The sequence below is a fragment of the Protomyctophum bolini genome (genome assembly GCF_963924005.1).
Source record: "Protomyctophum bolini genome assembly, chromosome: 16".
Taxonomy (NCBI): Eukaryota; Metazoa; Chordata; class Actinopteri; order Myctophiformes; family Myctophidae; genus Protomyctophum; species Protomyctophum bolini.
This window is the reverse complement of record NC_137877.1, coordinates 14,504,491-14,530,730: the sequence shown is the minus strand read 5'-3', so window position 1 is coordinate 14,530,730 and position 26,240 is coordinate 14,504,491. Positions and strand designations below refer to the sequence as shown.

Below are 26,240 nucleotides of genomic sequence, written 5' to 3'. Positions count from 1 at the left end.
ACGAGTCACCCTGTGAGGCGTTGTGAGCTTGTAGATCGGCTGTTTTCTGTGAGCGACACCCACACGCAACTAAGTGTAACTCTAGCTTTGGAATGATGACAGATTAAACCTAAGGTCATTATGAGATACTGTATACAGAGAGAGAGAGAGAGAGAGAGAGAGAGAGAGAGACAGTGATAAAGGAGAGAGAACAAAAGAGACATGGGAGTCAGTGGTTGTTTGTTACCGTTGCTCAGAGACCAAATCAAACGCCATTTAGAAAAACAACACTAAACCCACATAATCACACACATTCTCTCTCTCTCTCTCTCTCTCTCTCACACACACACACACGCAGTCACGCACACACGCACGCACGCACGCACGCACGCACGCATGCACAAACTTAGTTCAGAATCAGGCCTGATTATGGTTGTGGTGCTGCAGGGCTGGGGATCTGGATCGTTTTGAGAAGGGCCAGAGGGAGAAAACGGAATAAATCTTTTCTTTTCTTGGTAATTTTGCAAAATCATTTAGAAAACAGGAAATCAGGCTCTTATGAAAACACGCCTGACCTCAAACTGTTTTTTTACAAGCCAGGTGTAAAATAAAAGCTGTCACAACTATGAGGCGATGTGAATGGCTTTTTTTGTCCATTTGAGGAGAATGACACACGCCCACACACACACACGCACACACACACACCTCTCTTCGTCAAAAGGCCACAGAGATAGAGAGCTTAAATGGGGCTTAGGCTGCCGTGTGTCCTCCCCGTTCGGGGAGGACAGTGCACTGTTTCACATTGTCTGCACAAAACAAAACCCCGTTGACATTTGTCAGGGCCAGGGGTCGAACGCAACGCGCGCTATTTGGGGAAACCCGACGCCTGCGGCCCCTTGTCTTTTCGGTCCCCCCGCTGTCACCGGGGGCACTGCTGTCAGTGTCAGCCATGCACTGTGTGTGTGCGCACACATGCACGCACGCACACACACACACACACACACAGGACCCATAATGGATGATCTAGAATGCACAGAGGCACACGATGACCTTCAACAGACACAATATCACCGTCTGCCTGTGGCTTGCCGATTGTCATCACGGCGATTATCTGCTACATGCGAAACACACGCACTCCCACTTATACGCCTTTGGTCTCTGCAGAGGGTATACATGCTTTCAGAATTGTCATCGAGAAGTGATTCATGGGGGGGATTCCGACGCCGGAGTGAGTGTGTCTGTCTGACCAGGCATGCAGACACAAAGTATTTATGCTGACTCCCCGCGATGGAAACGGTTTTCTTACACGGGGGCAGTCCACTTGAGTCCCCCCCCCCCCCCCCCCCCGAGTGTCATGTTGTTATCGACGCACGACAGTGGTAAAAACGCTGCACAAACATGACTCTGCTGGTCACGGGTTCACAAGGCATCGCCGATGCAACGCCGTTGTAGTCGTACAAGTATAACAGCTGGTTTAAGTCAAGTGGTTCATCAAAAACGGAATCGCTAGAATAAAAAATAAAACAATGTGTAAAAATAGCATATAGCTTCGTGCCGCATTGGGAGCTTGTAGATCGGCTATTTTCACTACCTCTTTTCTAATTTATGGAATTTCTTGTATTTCTTCATGAAGTCACTGAATTTTTTTTTGAATTTTGGTTTAATTCATGAAAAGTTTAACTTTTTTTTGGGGGGGGGGGATGTTTTTAGAAAATGTTTTGAAATAATAATATAGAAAATGAATTAAATCCGCACTTCCAGTCGAGTAAGAGTCTTTATTAATAAAGATAGTGCTACGCAGCAGCAGTCATATACCAGACAGACAAACGTGTTTCGGTGCGCAGGCCTTCGTCAGTGTCAAAATTGGCAGTAGCAACGGAAATGACAGATATATAGATTTTTTTCAATTAGAAGGGACTATACAGCCGTGTCACATTATTAAAGACATACATAGTAGTGAACATACGTATTATTATGAGAAATCATTGTCTTATTTCAGAATGCACATTACAAGAAAAGTTATTCATAGCAAACAGTTTAACACCAATTCTTCATTTAGAATTATTCACGTTTAGGAAATAGTGTTTAAGAAATGGATCCAAAATGCTTCGCGTTGTAATAATACCCGATCTCTGTCCCCAACTCTCTTTAAAGGGTTGATAAATTCTATACCTTGAAAACTCAGGGTACATATGTCATGTCCAGTGCTATTGAAGTGTCTAGCTATGGGGGATTTTTCTTCTTTTGTCCTGATATTGCTTTTATGTTCTTGTTCAGTGATTCTGGTTCTTAATTCTCGTTTAGTTTTTCCTATATAGCAAAAGCCACAGGGACATTTTAGGAGATAGACAACATTTTTTGTTCTACAAGTGATTCTCCCTTTTACTTAATTTTTTTTACCTGTGTGAGGATGTAAAAAACCATGGCGTTGCAGTTAAGAGGGAAGGGAAGGGAAGTTACCGGAGGGTAGTGGGGACATGAAATGTTGAGGCTCATAAATATCATTTTTAACAAGTTCAGTAGAAAAGGTTTAACCTATAGAAGGGTCACTGGAGCGTATATGCCAATGCTTTTTAATTGTATGTTTAATATGTTGAGAAATAGGAGAAAATGTGCTAGACAAAACTATTCTTTGACCTGTTGAGACGGAAGACGATAGATCAGTTCTATCCAACTGTTTGACTCTGGACTTACATTTATTTAAAGTGACTTCTTCGTACCCCCTTTCACTGAACCTGGCACTCATTTCAGAGGCTCTCAAAGTCTGCCTCTGTACTGCAGATTATTTTGAGTCTCAACATTTGGCTATATGGTAGCCCTTTTTTTAAATTATATGACTCTTGCATAGTACTATCTTTATTAATAAAGACTCTTACTCGACTGGAAGTGCGGATTTAATTCATTTTCTATATATTATTTTGGAATCTGCAGCCAGTACACGCCTGAAACTATATAAAACTGTCTGAGTAGAGCGTGCCTTTTCCCCTGAATTGAAATAATAATAATAATAATAATAAAATAAAAAACTTTGTGGGTCATGGTGGTACGTTGTTCTGGGTCACCTTAGTTTTTTTCCCCTACATTTATTTGTTTTTTGAGGGGCGGTACGCCCTCCTATGCCCGGCTTTCCGTGTTCCCAAAATGTCATGAATTAAAAACAAATTTGATTTATTTTCAGCAATTTCATTGAGAAATAAAATAATTATTAAGTAATTGGAACAATTGAAGTGGTGAAAAGAGCCGATCTACAAGCTCACAACGCGGCGCGAAGAGACACGTTGTGAGCTTGTAAATCGGCTATTTTCACTAGTTTGGTCCCGAGTGAATATCTCATATCTGTTTTTGTGTCACAGGCTAAAACGTTTGTGAACCACTGATATTCTAGTGGACATGTTGGGGGGGGGGGTGGAATCATTCCTTCCAAAATGACAGCTTGTGTCATTCAGATTCCAGCCACTGTTGTTGCATCCGCCACCTGGCCTTCCGCTAATTAAATGACATGCTGGGGAGTGGCAGCGACCGGACCCCCCCTGACCCACTAAGGGCTTGGCTGGCGCCCGCCAGGGTTAAAAGAGCCCTGTGTGCGTGTGTGTGTGTGTCCGAGCGCATGTCCGTGGTTATACAGAAGAAAATGTGTCATCTCAAAATGTGTGTGCAGCGCACTGTATGCGTTTGTGTTTAAATGTAATTGTTTCTTCCAAATGTGTGCTGTGATTTTGCTCACGGACATGTGCTGCTGCAGGTCAGTGTGCAGTATAGAATGAACATGAAGGTAGTGGTACATGTGTGTGTGTGTGTGTGTGTGTGGGGTTGGGGGGGAGGTGGGTTAAGGCATGGTTGGGGATCTGCCAGGACATTCCCCCCCCAATGGGACTGGCACCACCGCACCCCGGGAGGTTCCAGGAGGCATTAGGGACAAAGGGTGCGTGTAAGCTAGTAATCGTCGCACAAATGAAGACAACATGTGCACGAATAAAAAAGGCACAGATGGAGAGCGTGTGAATGTGTGTGCATGTGAGGCACATATCCCACAGTCACGCGCCCGATGGCATGGCTCCCAGGGCCACGCAATGCTGTGCTGTGCCATGCCATACCAAACTCCACAATGACACTTTCATTGTCTTCCCCGTTTTACTAGCCACAGTTTACATTTGGCGTGTGCAAGTGTGAACTTGAAGAGACCTGACCCTTCTGTGGCTTTACAGGACATACGCCCGGACAAGGATGGGCGCAGGAACCTGTTCTTGGCAGGTGGCCCTCTGTGGGTTTTATTAGGGGTGCTGCTGGTAAGTGAGAAATACCGGCATTGTCCCGCGAGCTTAATCACACGGAATGTCAATTGTCCTGGCGACGCCTCTTGCTTGCACGTCGGTCACGTCCACGGCAGTCCTTGACCCCGAGGTAACTTCTAAACGTAATTTCAGAGAGAATGTTATCAAGGTTATCGGGCCAATTTGTGCCAAAGCAGAGGGGGGGGGGTCCCATCCACTTCCATTTATAGTTTTTATATATCTCTTTGAGAAAGAGAGACAAAGGAGAGTTAAGCTGGATTTGGACTTAGTCGTGTGCCGATGTTATGCATTTAAATAGGCGACCTTCTATTTTTGGCACACAAAGCATATCCAAATAAACCCTACAGATAATATATAGATCGTATATAGTTGGAGGACTGGGTCCATGAAGGGCTCTATATTCCCCCCCCCCTCCTTTTGTCCATCTATAACAAATTTGTTCGCAGACAAATAGCTCTACGAGTTGTACAAGCTCACAACGCGTTGCAAAGCATTGTGAGCTTATAAAGCAGCTATTTTCTTTTGTGCTTATTTTCTTCTTACTTCTTATTTTTGCAGAATATTTGCATATTCGCATAGAGATGCTAGGGTTCATAGCGGTTATGTACGCCTAACACTGGTGGAAGGGACAGTCACGACTGAATTACGCAAAAGCTCTTTTGGTAACGATTTTGTTGGTTTCATTGAAAATGGCAGCCACAGAATAAAAACGGACAGCATTTTGCTGTTGACGGGTCCCCACCTACTTATAAAAACAGGCAACTCTTGAAGAGACCACTCTCTGACAACCTGACGATAACTGAAGACACATGCGACGGCGGACACGAGGCTAGAACACTCCCACTATCACAATGCGCTGCACGGAGCCTGCCAGCACCAAACCAAAACAAACCAATAAATTGTCCTACACCCAGACTCACTCCGTGTGTAATTGTTCCAGTGCCAAACGGGCCCAAATTTGGACATTTTTATAAACTCCCTTTTAACAAAGTAGACACGGCGCCCCCGGTTATGTCATTCCCCAGCCCACATCAGACAGCGTCCATTCAAGTCCATTAAACTGGAGCAGAGAATGGAAAAGCCATTATCTTGTGGGTTAAAAAAAACAAACCGTCCCCACAAGTGAAATAAACCAATCAATTCCAAATCACAGAATTAGAGCGATATATCGGTTTAGCAGATACATTGGCTATTATTTGACTTTTTCAATGTCATAACATTGGTACGGTAATTGGCCAGACTAGGACTCTCCTAAATCAAAACCTGCCATCGGTCGCCCGGTCGGGCTCCACACACGATTGTAAGACACATGTGATTGCGAGCGTAACATGAAACCATCGGATCCCTTGGGTTTCATATTACACTCTCAAGAGTTAAATTATTGTTAAAACATCTGCATTACTTAATCTACAAGAAGTCTACACAATTAGAGGATGTAGAAGGATTGTTATTTTGATCAACGTTTGCCTGTTATCTCTCCGATGGTACCAACATCAATACAGCATGGAATCGAGGACAAAAATGAGCAGACCTACGAGCTTGTAGGTCTGCTATTTTTGAAAAAATCGAAGAACGACTGACATAGAAACATAGCTTTTTCAGAAAACTGTCAGGATGTAGAAGACGTTTTTAGAATCTGATCTCAGGTCAAAATGGGTTAAAAACCACTGGACTAGAATGAATGAGCCCCATCTCCTCTCACCTGATGACCGAGTCGGTGCGGTTGCAGCCGGGGATGGAGGAGGCCTTCTCCCCCGGCGACCCCAGGATCTGCAGGGTGATGTTGATGTCCACCTCCGTGGAATGCTTGATGGAGAACTCCATCACCTCGGCTGGTATGAGGGGGGTCTCGCCCTGGGGGTCGTCCGCTAACAGATACCCTGAAAGATACACAGAGAGCGACGGTCGGTAAACCTCTGAAAGCAAGACGTTGAATGATTTACATTACTTTGTTGTGCGGTGCCGGAAACGCAGAGCAAAAAACAATCCCAATATAAAAATAGTCCACAAGAGTTTATAGGTCGACAGAAGGGATTTAGCCTTTTTTGGGGGGCTAGAACAGCAATTTTCTACATTCGTCACACAACAAAGTATATTGGGCTTAAGTGGTGAACAAAATACTCGCAGGACGGTTGTAAACATCTCAGCAGCCAGTAGCCACATTGTAGGTAACTAAGGGCAGAGAGGTAATTTTCCAATCTACGCAAAAACACAGGCTTGCACTCTTTTCAAAACCCGTAATTCATAGTGATGTGCAACAACCGCTGCCGCCCGCATCTTTCAAACTAAAGGCTAGAGAGTGCCAGAAGAAATGGCAGATTTTACCCTTTCATTCCCCCCCCCCCTAAACCGGGAGGCCTAATCTTCCGTTCTTACCTCACGCTGGTCACGCTAAAGTCCCTCTAGAAGCGTTTAAATTCCAAACGAGAGGCATGCTGAAGTCAGAAATGAAGACAGAACATTGTCCTTTTCGTCAAAACCATGGAGAGCTCCCTAGATTAGGAGCTACGAGCCATTCTTTTGGAGCCGTAATACAAGGAAGTGAACGGCAGCGCGAAACACAAGGAGTACCGTGCAAAATACTGGATAAATAACTGGATGAAATTCTGCTCTGGTCATTATACGTGTTGATACTGCAGTGGTAAAAGTCATCACTCCTCATCATCATCATCATCATCCAGACTTCAGACTCAACTGCCAGGCCCGTCCCCAAAACAAATTCCTCTCACAAACACACCACAACAGATCAGCCCCCCGGCCTAAATATACAATAGCTCCAGTTGGTGATCCACATAACTGCTCCTATGTGCAGTCAGTGGGAGGTCTCACTCGATGTTAGCCGGAGGTAATTGAACGGAACGTTTATAGAGATTGGCTGCTAACATAAATAAACAGATGTAAAAATAAAAGTGATACGGAAATATGATTCTTGCGGACTCTTTTGATGTAATTACAGATGTTCTAACTGCCAGATGGGTGAGTGACCTGCAAACCACCTCATGAAACCAAATAAGGAGTTAAATTATCAATAGACATCTGCATTACTTAAGTTAATTTACAAGTCTACACAGAGAATGTAGAATAATTATTTTGACCAACGATTGCCTGTTATACCCTAATTTTGGTAACAACATCAATACAGCATGGAATTGTGGACACAATACTATCCGACGACAACAAACTATTCTACGTTTTGGGTCTGAAGAGGCTAAATCTCATCAAATAGTGGTCCGTGGCTCAAATGCAGAATAAATACTGGGCCTTGAGGGTTGAAAACCTGCTCTAGTCGAGTGTGTAGGAAGAAGTCCAGTGTACCTGAGACCAATAGAAGCCAGTGGATGTCTTCATAAAGGTCGTCCAGGACCTTGCGGTCCACTGAGGCGAGGTCCGAGGAGGCCATGAGATGCTGCTGGGTCCTCTGGAGCTGTCCGTGGAGCCGGTTCACCCTGTCCTCCAGCAAACTGCACATGCAGGGCAACAACACAAAACACGTTTTGGCCATTTTGACATTGACTTCGACTAGAAATGCACTCTGTCTGCGGTGCCAACTTGCGCCTTGCGCACAAGTAGGCCATACATGAAGCAGAGCGTGCAAGTACTGCTACTAACTATTAACTAATGCATATTACAACTGCTGTTCTAAATCCTTTAGACCCGTTATTGACCTTATATTAACCTTGAAACGCACCATTGTTACGTCACCATCTACAGCCAATAAGGGGCCACCATTGTTACCCCGATGTACGTACATACTTATACATTATTAGTGAGTAGTGGTATATACAGTGGTCAGTGAGGTGTGTGTGTGTGTGTGTGTGTGTGTGTGTGTGTGTGTGTGTGTGTGTGTGTGTGCGTGTGTGTGCGTGCGTGCACGTACGTGGTGAGCAGTGGTATACAGTGGTCAGCGGCCACGCGCCCCAACGAGCCGATGCTGGCCAGCTGGTCAGAGAACAGCTCCCGGTCGTCCTCCTGAAGCTCGTTAATCTCCTCCTCGTCATGGGACGACACGCCGTTCGCTGACTGGACAGACACACACGCACAGGGATAATGGGACGTTACGCACACACGCCATTTTGGAAAGAACTTGGGACGGCTGGGCTCAATTCCCTAATTCCTTCACCAATGATACTAATGAAGGGCCAAAGGCTCTGCGCTCAGTGGAGTGGGCGGGGTCTATGGGCTGGAAACCAGGCTACCAAGGCCATACGAAAGCAATGTCGCTGCTAATATACGTATGTGTTGACACCCAGCTGTCGACACATTGCGTTCCTGAGATTCCTCGTTGACGTAAGCTCAGCTGGTGGTGACTCGACTCATACTAACCACGAAACATTAAATATCAATGATTTATTTTTTTAAAGAACATAATTATGTCTTATCTCTTTAATTTTTTTCAGTAAATGTTGTGCGACGGGCAGCTGCAGCCACCCTGCCTACCCAGAAATGTAGTCTCTGAGTTGTTTGACTTGTTTCTAACGCGTTCCAAGCAGCACAGCCAGGTGTTCTGAGCCTTTGATTAGACAGCGGTCTGTTATGGACCTGATCAGTCTTTACACAGAAATAACACACAGCTGAATTCAGCAATTGACCAAGCAGGATCAAGCATTCAACCAAGACATGTAATACAATCTAATTACTGTCAGTTCATCACAAACCTAGACATTAAAGCCCAAACCACACTGGTAGAGACTCCTTGGGACAAAACCGTTTAAGGGTCAACCACACCAATGCAACTCAATGCAGCTCAATGAGTTGCATTGGTGTTGTTGACCTTAAAAACTGTCCCTTTGGTGTGGTTTGGGCTTAAGATCACAAAGAGCGAGAGAGGGAGAGAGAGAGAGAGAGAGAGAGAGAGTGTGTGTGTGTGTGTGTGTGTGTGTGTGTGTGTGTGTGTGTGTGTGTGTGTGTGTGTGTGTGTCAAAGTTATTATCGTTTAAGCATTTTTGATTCATTTCATTTTCAATGTCAATGTTTTAGTGTTTGTCTTTTATTGTATTTCATCTGAGGTACTTGTCTGGGACAAGAATCAAAATAGAAAAATAAATGTTGTAATAAAAAAACTCAATAAAACATAGCATTTAACCACATTCCACATGGCATAACTATTTTGGATGTCAATATAAGTTTCAAAACAATTCAAAACATAAAAGAAGAAATGACTCTCAGTGGGGATTTCTGTAGTCGCGTTTTCAGTCCGTCCCATTGGCCGTGGGGCTTAGTCTCCCATTGGCCGTGGGGCTTAGTCTCCCATTCGCTTAGAGGCCAGCCAATCATGACAATCACGCCACTACATCGCTACTAGACCACGTGACTAGACTAGAAAGTCCAATCATTGATCAGCTCTGCAAGCTGGTCAAAAGTAAAATGGCAGAAAGCTTTAGTTTAAAGGTTTTTATACAGTTAAAACTGGCACAGCAAAAACAAAATTCCAAGATGGATTTCACATCCACCCTGATTTTAGTTACAGTACATAGTTCTGCATGTGTGCATTCGCGTGTGTGTGTGTGTGTGTGTGTGTGTGTGTGTGTGTGTGTGTGTGTGTGTGTGTGTGTGTGCGTGCGTGCTCTCACCAGGTTGCGCGTGCCGTCGGGGGCAGCCAGGTGACACTGGATGTAGGAGTTGAACACCTGGACGGCTGGCTGGACGAAGCATCCTCGAGGGAAGTGCTCGTTGTCCTGGACGAGCGTCAGCCACGACTCCAGCAGCTTGTCGTAGGCCTCCATGTACACCATGTCGTCTTTGTCCAACTGGGAGGACGGAGGGACGGACAAGACAGACATTTAACTCAGTGGTTTTCAGCCAGTGGTCCTTGAGGGGCTTCCAGGTGGTCCCCCAGGTAAATGATGGAGAGTTGGTAACCAAATAGAACCTTATAGATGTTCAACTCTTGATAGCGCAAAATTAAACCAAATGTTATGCTCTCAGAGAGTTAAATTATTGTTAAACATCTGCATTACTTAATTTAAAAGAAGTCTACACAATTAGAGAATGTAGAAAAATTGTTATTTTGATCAACGTTCTCCTGTTGGGATTCGATGGTAATTCCGACAGAGCATTAGTCCGACATGCGGGAACAACGGTCGGACTAGCGCTCGAACATGCGCTGCTCCCGTGCTTGCGGTCATGGTTAGGTTAGGGTTTGAGGTAGGTTGTCGGTCTAATGACTGTCCGACCAATAATAGTGTCGGAACTAAAGCCTGTACCCCTCCTGTAAATGGTACCACATGAATACAGCATGGAATTGTGGACGAAATCCTATTCAACGACAACAAAATATTCGTAAGTTTTGGGTCTGAGAGGCTGCATCTCAACAACCATGGCTCAAATGCCAAATAAATAAATGGGCCTTGATATGAGAAGGGTTGAAAACCACCGATTTAACTCTTTAAGACCTCAGGCCAATCTACAAATGCTTTCTAAACCAGTAGTTCTTCCAAATTTGTACTAATTTTGATTATTACAAAACACACTTGTACGTACCACTTCAGCACTATTAAAACTTTGGCTATTTGAAAATAGCCGATCTACAACCTCACAACACAAGCTTGTAGATCTGCTATTTTCAAAAGAATAGTATATTTAGATTACAATACTTCATTTTTTTCCCACCACTGGAAAAAGATGATGTAAGCTCGGAAGGGGAGGAAAATAGAAAGCTTTCATTTTTGTCTCAACTTGATTGTCTCTGCGGGAGGAAACTATAATAATAAATGTCATGCAGAAAGGCTCCAGGATTGATCTATTGCTGTGAGTCAACAGTGCTAACCCCCATTAACCACTTAACCCATTTAGACCTACAAAATGTTTTCGAAATCCTCACAGTTTTCTGAAAATGTGTTTCCATATCAGTGGTGCTCAAACTATTTCATGTCAAGGACCCCAAAAATGATATGGAATTGGCCGTCATCGGACAATGCACAATTCTATGTAAAACGCTTTTGATAATTCTGGTCCCGCCAGCGGTGTTAGTCAGGGAGCCAGGCACCCAACATTTGAGAGGACCTGTGATGTCATGACATACTTTTTATTTGTGTTTTTTTCTATTCATTTGGTCATTAAGGTCCACAGAATGAGAGGCCTGCTCTGCCGGAAACATGGCGAAAAGAAGTTATGGCCGTTTTGGTATACCACACCATAGACAAACTACATAAGGTAAACTTTTCCAAATTTCATCTTGCTTTAAGTAGCATGTGACATGTCAAACTAGGGGGTTTTCATGATTCTGAATCCATTCCAAGTGGCTATGGCCGAATTTAGGCCAAGGAGTGTTTTTCGTGCAAAACCAACAACAAAAGTTTGCCTTATATTGGTTGTCTATGGTGTGGTATACAAAAATGGCCATAACTTTTTTCGCTGTGTTTTCTGAGCAGACCTCTCATTCTGCAAGCCTTAATGACTAAGTGAATAGAAAAAACACAAATAAAAAGTATGTCATGACATCACAGGTTAATCTCTATTCCTTGAGTGTTTGGGCCTGTGGCTCCCCGGCTATGTAGGAATGGGTAAATTATTCACCCATTCATACACCGATGGCGGAGGAAACCATGCAAGGCACCAACTTGCACATCGGGCTATCAATACTAGATTAAGACTAATTCAGTATAATTGGATAATGAGAACTTATATAACCCCGGAGAAAGTAAATAAATTTGATCCAAACATTCCTGATTTATGTTACTAGAATTTCGCCGGCCTTCGGCCGGCGAATCCTAGTTACATTGCAGCACAATATGGGAAGAAAGAAATTGCGAGTTGACAGACTCCACTTCATGTTTCAGCTGTGTTTTTAAACTCAGTAGTGTGCCCTGCACATGTAGTAACGGATGGGTTATAAATTATTATAATAACAGAAAGTGTTTTTTATTTCTCATAAATACGCAAACATGGTGAAACAACTACAGTCACAGAGAGCAGTGGCAAGGTAGCTGCTGCCTGCTAACGATGCAAACAACAGCCTTGCCTGTCGTGTGTGTGTGTGTGTGGGGGGGGGGGGATAGCACTAATTTTCGACATTTTACTGTGTCATAAATATTTACATCTGTAGCCTATATTGTGATTACATTTGACCGTACATTTGACTCTTGTGTTATATTCTTGTGAAATATTCAGTAAAGTATTGTGGTGAAATATTCACCCCAAGTTGATAAGATATGCAGAGAATATAATACCAAGAAGCCCCAGTTTGAAATGCATTAGGCCACAGACCCCCATTTGATACCATTTGCTCTCTGGGAAAATCAGGGTCCATTTGGTTCCATTTGTATGCTCTTGGAGTATGATGACTGTGCTAACAGTATTATCATAAAATATGTCTCAGTTTGAAGATTAAAAAAAAACATATTTCATATGTGTGAGCTTGTAAAGTAGAACGTTCAACCTAGAGACAGTGTTGCCAAGTCTGATCATTATAAGCTACTTTGGACTTGTTTATCTATTGGTAGTCCTTGACATGGAAATGTTTGAGTTCCACTGCTCTGAAACAACATTAGACAACAAAGTGTGACAGTCAACACTATAATTGATTATTTTAAGACTAATTTCCGGACCATTTCTGATTTACCTACTTTGAACTGGCCTATTAACATTTTTATAGACCTGGTTGCTTGTTTCACTCTCACATCCACGATATGTGGCAACCCTGGTCCCTGGTTTGTTTTGGTTTGGTTTGCGTGTGGATGTTGTTTTGTGTTGCTTTAGCATCTTTAGCACAGTAGCTATCACAGGGTGCAGCAGCTGCTGCTGTCCTGAAAACGCAAGTTTCTGTCCCAGAAGCTCACGTTAGGTCTGCGCACACTGTACGTTGCTATGGCAAGCTGTCATCAAATGCTGCTAACGTTGTGGTCAGCACTGTTAGCATGTGTGCTATCAGGCAAAAGCTGAGATAGATATAAAACTACTGGCCAAAATGTCATACAAAACACAACACCTGAAATCGGAATGTGATTGTGACCTACAGACCATCATGATTTGCTTGCTGGACCTATAATTAATTTATTTGCATTAAATTGCCACTCGCCTTAGCCTGCATGCCTATTCCTGTGTGTCTGTGTGTGTGTGTGTGTGTGTGTGTGTATGTGTGTGTGTGTGCGCGTGTGCGCAAGACAGACGTGCGTGTGTGTGCAGGCTGAGAGCTGGTGACTGTGATTGACGTGTGAGCTGGATAAATCAGTGAGAGTTGGAAAAAGCGCACGCAGAGCCAACTCGCAGGCAGTGCCTCAGGCCAGATGGCCGAGAATCGGCACAGGATTCTCTGGGTCACCAGTGTTGGTGTGACAGACACGGCTTCCACATTTAGCTTCATACTGGGTGAAAGTGGCGTTCCAAAAATTATTTTTCCCCTCGGAATTCTTATTCACAATGAGATGGAGTTGAGGTGTTTGTGTTTGCTTGCTGGAGCTATAATTAATGTATTTGCATTAAATTGCCACTCGCCCATATAAATAAAAAGCAAGATGGCTGCCGATTGCGAGCGGAGAGACAGAGAGTAGTGACGTGTGAGCCGGGGGCGGGCCTCTGACAACAGCATGAACACAGGGCAGTGTTGCCAGGTTTGCGAATTGTAAGCGAGTTGTAGTGTGTATAAGTAGCCTGGTTAAAAGGCCTTGTTTCTGCCCGTGTTGGGGCATGTGTTTCTGTAGACCAGTTTCTGTCCACCGCTTTTGGGCACGTGACCAACTTGACAAATGTTAAAATAGATAAATGTGGGGAACATAAAGGTACACTGTTCCACTGCTTATGGGAATGTGAGGAGATTAAAACATTCTGGAGGTCTGTGGTCCATTATGTCTCTCAGATTACATCAGGTCCAGTTCCTCTTTGTCCTAAATTATGTATACTCAGTATTTATCCATTAAATTGTACACTAAATAGTAAAGAAAAAATAATGACAGACCTTTGCCTGTTACAGGCCAGACGCTCAATTGCGCTATGTTGGAAGAATGTCAATGCCCCTACGATCGGCTTTTGGCTGAGGAATTTAACAACCAGTTTGGCACATGAGAAACTAACGTATGTAATTAGGAAGAAACCTGCGGTATTCTATAAGATATGGGAGAAGTTCTTGGACTTAAGCGAGGTGATATTGAAGAGGCTTTGGATGTATAGTGGTTAATTGGAGTAGTCAGCTGGGGGGTGGGGGTAGGGAACTGTGACAGACATTGTGCATTTGTTTGTTTAACTGTATGTAATGTGTTTTATTTTCGTTTTATTTTTCGTTTTTGTTATTATTATTTTTTTGTTCTGTATTTATTATTTCCTGATAAGATTTTATTTGTATTTGTGCTGCCATGGGGATGTGGGGGGGAAATATATGTCAATAATTGTTTTGAAATTACTTATTGTACTGTAAAGAAAATCAATAAAAAAATCAATAAACTTGCACATCAGGAACAATTAGGGGTTCACACTCTTGCTCAAGGACACTTTGACACTAACTCTGAGGAGCGCGGAATGGAACCGGGAACCTCACAGAACCTCACGTTTTTTCCCCATCGGCCAGTCAATCTAAGCTAAAAAGGGGTGTGGCCCAAAATAAATTGCAATAGTGATCGTTCAAGGTTTAGGGTCATCCAAATAACATTTTCAAGTAGTGTCATGTGACGTGTAAAACTAGGGGGGTTTTCATGATTCTGAATAGATTCCATGCAATTGGCTTGGCACGAAAAACACACCTTGGGCTAAAAACGGCCATAGCCATCATCACAAATGTGATGAGGTCATCACAATTGGGCACATTTGGCCACATTTCTTCGTGCAAAACTAATGCTTAGAATCATGAAAACCCCCTAGTTAGACACGTCACATGCTACTTAAAGCATAATGAAAATTAGAAAAATTGTTACCTCAACTTTCAGCAGCTGTCACAAAGTTTTCCCAAGGGAACAACATGACAGGTGATAGTAGACATCTTTATGAACACATTTGTGAACAATGCTAGTGGTAAGCATTGTTTTGCAGATTTTGCCACACATTTTTGCTAATTTATTTTCGGTTATTACTGAGCCACTGCCGCAACATCATTACTCACCACCTCCTCCAGGGCGGCGCTGCGACCGAAGGAGCAGGTGAGCAGCGTGAGGCAGTTGATGAAGGAGGTGAACAGCTCGCTGGGCAGAGCGGTGAGGACGCTGCGAGGGAACATGGTGATCATGTTGGAGATGATATTGGAGATGCCCACCGCTTCAGAGTCCTCCATCTCAATCCTGCACGGCAACAGAGGAGGAGGAGGAGAACGTAAGGCAGGGACATTTAGGGACGCTCCCCCATCAGGGTTCTCTAGCAGCCTTAATTAACCTTGGAATTAAAATCAATTAAAATAGATTTAACATGACCTCAAGTTTAGAGGACTTCCACCGGCGCTCCGTGCTTCTACAAAATGTGTCGGAGACAAACGAATGTCCTCATTTAACCATGGAGCTTTGTTTAAAGTGCGGACAGTGCAAGATTTGTAGATCGGCTATTTGAATTTCCGATACTCCAACGTGCTTCCATAGAAGAGACACGTTGGCTCCTGGAATGGAATGGAATCCAAATGACTGAAATCGGCCGTGGCAACCGAGGATAACTTTAATCCACGGGAATTAGGTTTCCACTGGCCGTGTTTTATTATGTTCTAATGGAGTGCTTTTTACAGGCCATTTCTGTTTTATTGGACATTACAGTGGAGACAGGCCTCGCACGGTTCACGACCAGGGCTTTATGCCGTGGGGGAATCACTCACAGTCTGGTCTGGAAGCAAAGTGCGCAGTGAGGCAGTTCAAGGTTGACTCCATTATCTCTTTCAAGGATATCCAGTCAAGTGCAGTATAAAGAGGACATGAATAATACAGTGGAAGACACAACAGAAAGTGCAATGGACACAGTGTCCCGCTCGCAAGTCACACACACACACACACACACGTGCGTGCGCTACTGCGTACTCTCAGCATACAACTGACACGTGCACTTTCCACTCTCCAGGGTGAAGTTGAGGCTAGCTACAGTACCAGGGGTGAGTGTCCAACTCCGCCACTAATGATGAACAAGGGTTAGGAGACGAGCAGCCAATCGGACCAGTAAGTGGTCTCCTGTGGTCAGTATACCTCCGAGCGCTTTTCCACAGCCGGCCTTTTCAGCTGCAAAATAATGAAATATGAATGTCTTTTCCAAATAAAAGGATGGCAGGCGGTTCACCGTGCTTTATTATATGAGCATAAGACGGATCGCATGGAAAGCCGTGAGGGACAAATGAAAGGGGGAGAAACGTAGGAGCAAATGGTCTGCATTTCTACAGCGCACTAAATCCAAAGATAGGCCTGTCGCAAATTTGCAAATTATTACATAATCGCCTAATTGGAATTATTTGAGAATTGTTGTGGCATAATCGTCAATCGTTTCCATGTTGGAGAAAGTCCATACACGTTTTCTTTTCTCCATTTCTGCTAAGCAGCAAGCTATATACAGTATGCTTAGATGATTTATATTTATATTAGGATACATTTGCGAAACTGTAAAGACACAAAACAGAAGTATGGAGGAGGCCTCACTTCCACTATATTGCTTACTCAAGTCATGATAGAACTTCCGTTGGTCCAGAGACTGCATGACGGTAAGTGTTTGAGAATTGCGAGAGGCAACAGTCTGGCCACGCGAGACTAGGAAGGAGCCGCTTTCGGTCCTCTCTACACTCCGTTAGGAAGGAGCCACATGTTCAGCTTCAGCTTGCTGCACTAGCTAGCCATGGCTTCCTCAGCTAACCCCTATCAGATGGGTTTAAATTGCAAGCAGAGCCGTTCAATCAGGGCAGATTGAGGGCCGTTCCTGCCCTGCGTGGCTTTCCGATGATGCAACTGGAAAAAAGCTCCAGGAATAGGTGATTACAGAGAGAGGGGGGGGGGGAGCAGCAAGTGGGGGATATGATAGAAAGACCCCATACACACTTCACATTCGTAGTCACAGGGTTCAAAGCTGTCTTTGTGTGTTATTTATTAGAGCTATTTATTCCCCCCTCCCCCTCCACACACACACACCCCTCATGCTTATGTCACACTCGTGCAAATAACATATGGTACCCTCATTAGACGCTTAGCTCCGTTAACCACATGAACCCAAGCATCCGCTATTCTAGGACGCTTGTCTCATGTTTTTATTCTGTGATAATAGGCGAATATTCCGTGAGAATAAGCAAAACATTCTGTGAAAACAGTCATTTGGTGTAGAGGTTAAAATAAAGAAAAGAAAAGAACCACCTCGGACATCCTTGAATTGAGAAAGCCATTCCTGTGTTTGGACTTTGGACTAATACATGTGTTATTAAGCTGAAGCTCTCATACATTGTCAGTATTATCGGCAATACTACAAAATATATAAACAAGGCAGCTAGAATGGTCTTAAGATGGGTATGAAATAGACACGGGTGAACTGCATAACAGAATGGGATGGCCCACAGCACTTGAATGCATAAGAAAACAGTCTCTTGCATTGATTTCTAAAAAACCCAGTAAACATAAAGAATAAAATAACATTAGTTCGAGAGAAACATCAGGTCAACACAAGATCAAGACACAAAGATATTTATTTAAGCTTTGTTTTTTAGTTCTAGTTTCTGTGTTGGTATGCGGTCAGGTTTTCAGCTGGCTCAGGGAAGAGGACGACCCTGCCATGCATAGTCCACCATAGATAGGTGAATGAACTGTATCTGTCTGTGGGCAGGCATATGCTGTGCCTGTGTGTGTGTGCGGCTGTATGAGTTGAGGATTAGAGGTATAGGTATTTTTATTACGCTGTAACATTTGACTCACTGCTGTCGTTTAGCATCAGTGCAATTTGAAATGTATTTTTGAAATGAAATGTACTATTTTGTAATGTTAATATAATGTATTTTGTTATGTTTTAAATTTTAATTTATTTCTGGACTCTTGGAAGATTAGCCGAACGGCTAAAAGAGATCCAAATAAAAATCTAAAATCAAATAGCAGCCTAGCTAAAACTGCATCCACTTTATTTGTTTTATTCGGCTCGGTATACCGAATGCCGTGAAATTGTTAAGCTAATCGAGGAATTTAAAGCAACAGCGTCGCTCGAAGCGAAACTAGACAACAACACCCAGATAACGATCTCTGAGCGTGGACATGGTCTGATTTCTTGGGAAGGACTGGAGCAGTGGACGCTATTAATACAGCAGCCGGGGAGCAGTTATAGGGCCTGGGTGCTGTGCTTTGCACGAGAACACGTCGTCACATAGACTGGGTGGAAACAGCACCCGGGGGAGCCATTACGGGTAGGCATGTAACGATATATTGTATATTGATATATATCGATATTAATCCTGACGATATGAATCGAATTTCAAAAGGGGGTGATGTGAAATGTGAGCTTTAGTCATATTCCATCATATTCAAATGCTTTTGGAGAGAAATGATAGTCACTTTCAGTAGTAGAGCACTGTAGAGGGGAGCTGTGTGTCTGTGACTGTGCCCAGGTGATGATGGTCATTAATGCTCATCAAGGAAGGCAATTATGTTTCTGCACTGTCAAAAGTAATGCTACTTATTTTGCAATGTAGTTAAATAAAAAAAATCATTTTTCTTTAAAATATATATTTTTTTTTATATCGTGAAAATTCGCATCGTGAACCTCATATCGTGATACGAAACGTATCGTGAGTTGAGTTGAGTGAATCGTTACATGCCTAGTTACGGCTGCTTTGCTTTGCACAAGGACACGTCGTCACATAGACTGGGTGGAATGGAGGGGCAAACCGCCCACATTCTGATTCCCAGATGAGCCTCTCTACCCACTAAAACGAATGAATTATAAAACAGTGGAGTACAGACTCAACAAGAAAAGATTGACAAAACTTGTCATGGACCAAGGAATGTCTTTGGACTATCTACTCCCTTGTTGAGTCTCTCGTTGGCTCCGATCACGAAAACCTTGAGATCCTACTGGGAAAGACAACGGGAAAAAAAAGAATAACGCTTTTTGTCCACGTTATAAAATCCAGCAGCTGACTCTGACAGCACACTTCTGACACTGATCATGCTGAAGATGAGTCAGATATTCATCCTTTGACCCTCGACCGTAACCCTCTTCCACACCAAGTCCACAGGTCAAACCACGAGGCCCAGTGAGCCCTCCACCAAGTCCACACGTCAAGGTCTGACACGCTGACCTTTAACCTCTACCCCCTGGTTGCTTAAAATGATCTAATCATAGGAACTCTGGTCGCTTAAAATAAATAATCTAATCATATGAACTCTGATCGCTTAAAATTATCTAATCATATGGAAACGGTGTGTCTCTGGATAATGTGTATATATGTTTCAGCCAATTGACTTCCATTATAAAAGTTTAGTTTAATTAATTAATTAAAAAAGCTAAATATTTACAAATAATATCGAACGTGTGGAAACTGAAGGCATGGAGTTACTTCTCAGGCCTACTGACAGCGTGCACAAAAAGATCATCACACACACACACACACACACACACACACACACACACACACACCACAGTACAGTACAGTACAGTACAGTATGAAAGGACTGGCAGACACCGACCCGTTGATCATGTTGAGCAGACCCTCCACCAGGTGTGCCAGGTAGGAGATCTGGGCGCTCTCGTCGGGGAAGATGGGGCCGTGCATGGAGGCCAGCTGGGCCAGGCACTGCAAGGAATCCTGGGCCATGTCGGAGTCCTCACGGATCTTCCTGTGCACCTGGAACACATCAAGGAGACGACGTCAAATTGTATGCCTTTGTCTTTTTTTTCTTTTTAGTTTTCACTTTTCTTTTCATCTACTGAGTAGCTTCTATTTTTTTATATCTATACATTTTATATACCGGTATTTGCCCAAAGTACACCATAAAATCTGTCAATCAGGAACAAAAAAATAATAAATAAAATAAAGCATGGAGAGATGTGTACATAATTTTTTTTTTTTTTTTTTAAACATATGTTTATTCATTTTCTTTATATTACAGAAATATTTTCAACAATTGACATATATTTTCCCCCCCACATCCCTCTGGCAGCACAAATACAAACAAAATCTTAAAACGAAATGAATTGACAATAATAAATACAAAACAAAAATAAATAAATAATGACAACACAAAAAATAAAACGAAAATAAAACACATTACATACAGTTAAACAGATTCACAATGTCCATCACAGTTCCCTACCCCCACCCCCCAGCTGACTACTCAGATAACCACTATACATCCAAAGCCTCTTCAATATCACCTCGCCTAATGAAGTTCAAGAAATTCTCCCATATCTTATAGAATACCTCAGGTTTCTTCCTAATTGCATAAGTTAGTTTTTCATGTGCCAAACTGGTTGTTAAATTCCTCAGCCAAAAGCCGATCGTAGGGGCATTGACATTGATGTGTACATAAATTAAAGTACAATACAATATAATATTCATAGGGAGACATAAGGGAGTATTTGCAACTGTGAACAGTAATTAAATAAAACAGAACAAAAAAAAGAGAGACATGAGTAAGACATCATTCAATCCTTGCCTTAAGGCCTATTTTATACTTTGTCTTATGACTGATCTACAAGCTCAAAGCCAGCTTGAAACTAAGGGCCCTATCTAAAACTTCTTTGCCATGTTTTACTATTTTGAAAAACATTTTAAATAGCGAATCTACTACGTAGCTCACACAACATGTCGATAGATCAGCTAGTTGAACTATTTAAAATCAGACCCGTCTGAACCGAGTGGTGCTGTACTGTACTCATGCTGTACAAGCTCTCCTCCCTGGCCTCTGTGTGTGTGTGTGTGTGTGTGTGTGTGTGTGTGTGTGTGTGTGTGTGTGTGTGTGTGTGTGTGTGTGTGTGACGCTACAGTGACAACAGTGATACTGGGTGTTCAACAAACGCCATTTCCGTACTCAGACATACAGACGGTACTCGGACGGACACAGGGACAGACACACATTGTTGTCTATAGGAGTGGCTAGCACCAGTCAAAAATGTTTGAAAAACAATAAAATATGGCTAATACGTTTCTGGATGAAGGGGGCACACAAGAGTGTTTTACTGTGTAAGGACCAAGGGTCCAGGCGTCCTGACAGTATATTTAATCAAAGGTTCCATCGTGTACAGAATGATGACGGAGAAATACTAGGAAAAGGAAACCAGAGTGGAGGAGAAAAAGGTAAAGGGGCCTTTTTTTTAGACTTGGGATAAAAAAGGGAAAATATGCAAAATGCCACGGCGCATTTTTGCATTGTACAGTACATGCTCAAATATGGTCAGGATGGAGCAGTCTCATGCACGGTACAACCGCATGTGTTAGGGCGCCCCGCTGAACACAACAGGAACGCTATGGAATAGCCTACCAGGTGCGGACGCACGCACGCACACACACACACACACACACACACACACACACACCAAAGAACTCCACGTCCATTTTAAACGTGATTTATATTTCATCCTAAGATGGCGTTGCAGGACGAAAATAATCTATACTAACTATACGCTCCTAAAATTGCACATCTATAATAAGCTCACACCGCGTTGTGAGCTTATAGATCTGGGATTTTCGCTTCACACCGCCGTCGTAGTATGGGGCACAAATTATAGGCATTGGGGTTCCGCTGGCGACATGAAGTCACCTCAGTCTGGATAATCATTACCTGGTAACTTCTGTACAGCGTTTCCCAGGGCCGTTCAATCTGTGAGAAGCCCCAACGACACGAGTGTCCAAGCCAGACAGACGGTGATATCATGAATTGTGCACTGTAAAAGAATCTTTGTTTCGTGGCCCAAACTATAAAAATAAAAAACCTCCCTAAACTCCCTCCCGTCAGCCTTGGACAGATTGATCAACGCCTGCTCCCCCGATGTGAGCCGAGGACTGAACTGAGTTCTCCACAGGCCCCGCTGTGCATAACGCACGCCACGGTGCCCGATGCCAAAGATGTCACTCGCCGATTCCAATCAGCGCCCGGAGAGTAAATCAATCCGTCAAACGAGACACGTGACCGGGTCTCATCTCGGCTCTGAGGCCGGCGGTTCACCCTCAGAGCTGGTTAGGCTGTCCATCTTGAAGCTGTCATTCTCGGACAACACGCGAGGCGTGTTTGATTGCTCGAACAGACACGCGCACAAACATTCTTCACACACACACACAGAACACACACGCACACACACACACACGCAGGGAGGCGTGCAGCCGGAGTACTAGCAGTCTTCAGTCGCCTCTCAGCAACATGTGTTTCCACTGACAGCGCTGCGCGCGCGCCTGGCTCCCAAACTCCCCTTTCCTTCTGTCAGCTGAGGCTCGCTTCATGCCTCTTCAAATCCTCTCTTTCTCCCACACCAAATTCTTACTCGCTCCCCCAACTCCGCCACACTACCACCACCACCACCCCTCTCTCTCTCTCTCTCTCCAGCTGGGGTGACCGCCGGCCGGGCTGATAGCCACCACGCCAGCGCTCTCGGATGCTAACGTAGTAGCGTAGCTGCTGCCTGCCGCGCTCCTTCACAGCTATAGCGGGAAGGAGGAGGAGGAGGAGAGCTGCCCCGGTCCAGAGGGTGAAGTCATCCTCTGAGAGACGACTCAGTGGAGAGAGAGGGGGGGGGTTACGGAGGGAGGGAAGACGGGAAGGAAAGGGAGAGGTAGAAAGCAAAGAAAGCAGGCGGCGGGAAGAAACAAATTAAAGAAAGATTGAGAGAGTGGGAGAGAGAGACAGAGAGAGGAAGGGGAGATGAGGTAGAGAGAGAGAGAGAGAGAGAGAGAGAGAGGGAGAAAACAGTGTGAGAGAAAGGAACGGAGGGAGGGAGGGAGGGAGGGAGGGCAAGGCCAACAGAGCAAGCACTGGTGCTCAGAGGAAGCAGCTGCAGCAGTGATGTGTACGATGCTAGCTATGCACACCGCCTGGAGACCGACTATAGTTAGGGATAGACGGCACACGGGGGGGGGGGGGGGGGGGGGGGGGGGGGCGGGAGGGGTAAGAGAATGGCGATGGCATTGGCAGACATACAGAGATACAACTGATTTATACTCCCCAGTGTGTCGCCGAAAATAGCCAATCTACAAGTGAAGTTTACAATGTTTACATTACATTCAGGTATTCTCACCTTTTCCAGAAAGGTGTTTGAGGGGCGCTAGCCCCTCCTATGCCCAGCTTTGTGTGTGTGTGTGTGTGTGTGTGTGTGTGTGTGTGTGTGTGTGTGTGTGTGTGTGTGTGTGTGTGTGTGTGTACCCCATAGAGATGATTTGATTGGCTGAGCTATGTGTGTACCCCATAGCGATCATTTTATTGGCTGATTCTGTGGTACACGCAGAATTGAGGATAAAAAGGTGAGGACAGAAAAGTGACGGATGTGATTGGCTTGAATGTGATGATGTCACTTCCCCCGCTGCCACCCTTAGATCTCCATATATGGAGCTGACCTGTTCTGACATTCCATAATGTTGATCTGACCTCATCAAACCCTGTACACTCAAGACACGCTCCATATATGGCCAGTACAGAATTAATTCCATATGTAGATCTGACCGACCCCCCATACCAAACGCCAGTGCTCGCCCAGCAGTCTGCCGTCAGCCAGGCGGATGCGTTCTCACTTCTCGCCCCCCCGGGTGGCAAAAGCTAATATGAGGATCCTAATAAACAATACACAATGGACTGTCACACTGTAATAATGTGTTGAGAGTTATGTAGAGGGGCTATTTACAGTACGTAAAACAACGCTCAAGCAGGTATAAATCGGGCTATGACAGCAAGAACAGTGGCTAAAGAAGGGCAACTACATGAGAGAGGAGAGAGATATGAGAACAGGGTTAATTTATTTTTATTTATTTACAATTTGTTCGATCGATTTTTATGTTGTATTTAATTGTTATAATCATTACTATATTATATTATATATTTTTTGTCAACGATGGTTGGTGCTGGGGTTTGGGGGTAGGATTTTAAAAAAATGAGGCAAGGGGAAAGCCACTGATTGCAGTTGGCAAAGAATTTGAATTATGTTTTGTGTGCATTTTCTTTGTATGCCTGTACCTGTGCCTTTCATCCAAAAATTTAATAAAAACGTAAAAAATAAATCAAAAAGAACAGGGTTACCGGAAAATGGAATATGCCCCCCCTCCTCCCACTAAAAACATGATCACCAGGTACTATGATTATACTAGGATGACGTTGTGTACGTGACGTGTGTACGGAAAGTGTTAAAATTATGTTTTTATGTGGCCACACCCACAAGTTCATTAAGTATACCTGGTTTTCGCCTCCACCCACCTGAACGTAAGCCTCGCCCACAGCTGTTGTTGTATGATAATGGGGGAGGCGTTAGGGTTATGATGTCACTAAAGTGGTGTATTTCGATTGGGCCTTTTGACTCAAAGGCTTTCAGCTTTCAGGAAGAAACCAAACATACACAGGGAAGACAAATTTGAATATCCTAACAAAACCTTGTGGACTATTAGAGTAATGTTAACTCCATAGACACATACAAAACAGGAAAAAGTTAAACTCTTTAGGTGAGACGAGTAAGAGACAGATCTATGGACTATGGGACAGTGAATTAGGGGCCTGGTGATGGCAGAGAGAATGTGTGAGAGAGATGGAGAGAAGGAGATGAGACTGAAACAATGAGAGAGACAGAATGCGATGGAGAGAATGAGGGACGATGGTGATCAGGAGACAAAGGGCTGTTGGCCATATTGGACAACTACATTATATTAAAAGGACAACTACACCAATTTTCAACCTATCGTTTAGTACGTCTGCTGATACATGAAATGACTTAATAACCTACCCAGAGACTATCCTAACCTATCCTGTCTGCATAAGTCGGAGACCGCCAATGGAAAGCAAAAACAATGGGAGAGGCGATCAGAGAGGCGATCACAGAGCCACAGAGCGAGGTTAGAGGGATCAGAGAGGCGATCACAGAGCCACAGAGAGAGGTTAGAGGGGACAGAGAAGGATGAATTAGAGACAAAGAATGAGAGGAGATGACAGAGAGAGGGGATATACAGTATATAATATATATATATATAGCCGGAGACAAAGCCTTGTGTCTGTGCTCCTTTGGGCTTTGGGCGTCTCCTCTTTCTGTTGTTTCAAATCAACACCGCGCTTCCCACTAATGCTGCGTAGTATAGGGATGGAGCTCCAAACCCCATACCCGAAAAACCCAATAACAAGCTTGAATTATCCTCTTTCTATCTGCAAAGTGTTTGTTTCATATAAAACTACTACTACTAGCGACTTCCTGTCAAGAAATACCTTGCAGGTGATTTATTCTCTAAGTGTCAAGAGTTTGGAAGCGCTCGTTATCAGTAAAGCAACCTCCTGATGCCTCCTGCATTATGTCACCCTGGGCAAGACCTACGCTGTAGAGGCTATCGTTTGTTTGGGGTGGAAGTTGCAGGATTTTAGCGGAAGTATCGCCCAAGGAAATGACGTTGATGCTTTACAAATCAGCTTTACATTCTCCGCGAATGAAACAAGTGTTGTGATTGGTCGGGAAAATATCGTATCCGGGGGAAATACATCTGACGGATGTTCCGGATTATGTTGTGACCACTAGGCTTTTCTTTTCGCAGATAAGTAAGCCTGGGACCGAGAGGGAGAGGCTAGCATTATTGTGCAAATTGAAAACAGGTGGTACGCATGGGCCATTGAGTGATACAACGGGTGATACAACGAGAACTTCCAAACTCCAAAACAATCACCTGCAATGAATTTCTTGACTTTGAAGAAGCTCATAACATGTCTACAGTGGATTTTTATGAAACAAAAACGTTACAGATTGAAAGAGGATAATCCAAGCTTTTCGTACAGCTGCAATGTTGGTGAGTTTGATGTTGTTTAACCCATTTTGGGCGGGAACCCCTTTTGGTGTTTTTATGTTATACTGGAGGATTTAGAAGATTTTTATTTTATTTTGAGGTCAGGACAAAATGGGTTAATACAATCAGGACTTTTCTGTTGATGAATGGGCTGTCTATGGGAC

The 26,240-nt window shown here is 43.7% G+C and overlaps 1 protein-coding gene across 1 annotated transcript in view; it reads right to left on the bottom strand.

The window, feature by feature from the left end:
• Positions 1-26,240, bottom strand: part of xpo4 (exportin 4) — a 73,703-nt gene that overhangs the window by 15,315 nt on the left and 32,148 nt on the right. The window contains exons 8-13 of the mRNA XM_080786112.1: positions 19,811-19,968; positions 15,298-15,472; positions 9,842-10,018; positions 8,149-8,291; positions 7,587-7,732; positions 5,974-6,151 (exon numbers count right to left, since the gene is read on the bottom strand). Coding sequence (XP_080642238.1) covers positions 5,974-6,151; positions 7,587-7,732; positions 8,149-8,291; positions 9,842-10,018; positions 15,298-15,472; positions 19,811-19,968 — 977 coding nt within the window. The remainder of the gene's footprint in view (positions 1-5,973; positions 6,152-7,586; positions 7,733-8,148; positions 8,292-9,841; positions 10,019-15,297; positions 15,473-19,810; positions 19,969-26,240) is intronic.